General features: G+C 50.4%; 1 protein-coding gene across 1 annotated transcript in view; it reads right to left on the bottom strand.

The window, feature by feature from the left end:
- Positions 1-2,057, bottom strand: part of Adam33 (ADAM metallopeptidase domain 33) — an 11,518-nt gene that overhangs the window by 3,074 nt on the left and 6,387 nt on the right. Inside the window, exons 4-8 of the mRNA XM_029568918.1 lie at positions 1,024-1,102; positions 759-835; positions 523-673; positions 197-262; positions 11-112 (exon numbers count right to left, since the gene is read on the bottom strand). Coding sequence (XP_029424778.1) covers positions 11-112; positions 197-262; positions 523-673; positions 759-835; positions 1,024-1,102 — 475 coding nt within the window. The remainder of the gene's footprint in view (positions 1-10; positions 113-196; positions 263-522; positions 674-758; positions 836-1,023; positions 1,103-2,057) is intronic.

Genomic DNA, 2,057 nt, shown 5'->3' on the forward strand with positions numbered 1-2,057 from the left:
ATAGACACGCCCCATCCTTCTGCTTCCTAACTCTCCCAACCTGGTCCACACAATTGACGACTTCCAGGAGACGCTGTTTGGTTTGGTTCAAGTTCTGGTTCTGGATCAAAAACTGGGAAAGCAGAAATCCCAGGGCCATAAGAAGCTGATCTGGCTCCCCTGCAGCCCGAGCTAGCCCCCTTGGGTCTCTTCTCACCAGGGTGTGGTCAGCCACTATGTACAGCTCCAGGTACCTGGGGTTCCTGCGGGCCTCTCGCCTCACCTGTGAGTGGCAAATGGTGAGGGGAAGGCACCTGGGCTTGAGTCCTGACCACCAGCCCCAATTCCCAGACAGAGCAGTTAAATTTTTGCTCAAACTTGCTTCTTGGGCCTCAGTTAAAATATCAAGACAGGTGGGCAGGTCTAGGACCTGCATTCCTGTGACCTGATTTGGAGGACCATGGGTACTGTATGCCCACTCCCATCCTTGGCTGTGCCCCTGACCCTGCTCTGGGGGGCATGAGGAAGACTGGCCATGCCCACTTTGTCCCCCAAGTCCTTGTCACCACAGGTCCCTTTCCAGGTAAGCAGCTGCTCCATCCGGAAGATCTTGTGGGTTGCAAAGTCCTCGGTGTCCCCAGGAGGCCGGGGATAAAGATAGTAGCTGACATTGCTGGTGAGCACAATCAGGCCACTAGAGTGCAAAAGAATGCAGAGGTGTGTGTGAAAGAGCTCTTACCTCTGCACCAGATCCAGGTCCCTCCCCCCAAACGTCTCACCTCATCCCAGAACAGGTGCTGAGGACTACCCAGGAGTCTTGGAAGCCCCTCACACGCCCATGATAGTGGCAGTGATCCTAGAGAGGAAGAGACTCAGTCCCAAATTTCAGGCAGGGCTGAAGTTGAAGGGGTAAGGACCATGGAGAGGGAGGCCTAGGGGCTGGCTCCAACCTCCTCAGGAATGCAAAGTGGAGAGGAGCAGGAATTTAGGGCTGCATCCCCAGCACCCAATACCCTGTCCTCAGAGCCCATAGCAGCATCTCACCATGTGGTTGGGGACCAGCACCACTGGCTGTCCATCTGGGCTGTAGTGGGTTTCTGTATATCCTGGGGCCAGGAGCCTGCTGGGGGCAGTGTTCCAGGAGTCACTGAATTTAGCCCTGTCTCCTCCAGGCTCCCTTTCCATCTCCCTGCCTGAATGCTAGTTGAGCAGCTTGGAATGAGGCAACCATGCTTCAGGGAAAGGCTAGGAGAGACTGTGCACTGTTCACTCCAGAAAAGCCTTGGACTAAAGAAAAACAGAAGATCAGGAAGGAGCCCCTGGTGTGGCTTAGATGCGGGAAACAGAATCTGGGAAGCACTAGGGAGGAGCAGGAACAGGAGACCTTTGGTTCTGTGGAACCTGCAACAGGCAGCTGGATCCACAGGCCAGAAGGGGAGGAGTTAAGGATACTGCAGAGATGCCATTTGGGGCCAAGGAAATGTGGTGAACTTCTTTAGTGCTCCTGCCTTTGTTGAGCAGACCCCAGATCCTTCAGGTCCTCTCCTCAGCCTGATAGACCCCTTATGTCTCCATCTGACCCTCCATGCTGCTTACCCACTTGGTTTTGAGAGAAAACCAAATTTCATCTGCCTACACATGCTTCTTCTGTTCTGCCCAGCTGAGCAGAGATCCCCATAGCCAGACCTTACTCTAGTAATAACTCCATCATCAAGATTCTCCTGCCCTCACCCCCAGATAAACAACTATAAGTCAATGACTTTTTCTTTTAATAGTCACTGGAGAGCAAACCTTGCACATACTAGATAAGTACTCTATCACCAAGTTCTATCACCAGTGCTTTTTTAAAAGAAATTTTTTAAAAAAAATATTTTATTTATTATTATTTTATGTGTATGCGTGTATTTCCTGCATTCTAGTAATAACTCCATCATCAAGATTCTCCTGCCCTCACCCCCAGATAAACAACTATAAGTCAATGACTTTTTCTTTTAATAGTCACTGGAGAGCAAACCTTGCACATACTAGATAAGTACTCTATCACCAAGTTCTATCACCAGTGCTTTTTTAAAAGAAAT

The sequence above is a fragment of the Nannospalax galili genome, unplaced genomic scaffold (assembly GCF_000622305.1).
Source record: "Nannospalax galili isolate Female #2095 unplaced genomic scaffold, S.galili_v1.0 scaffold282, whole genome shotgun sequence".
In the NCBI taxonomy this organism is placed as follows: Eukaryota; Metazoa; Chordata; class Mammalia; order Rodentia; family Spalacidae; genus Nannospalax; species Nannospalax galili.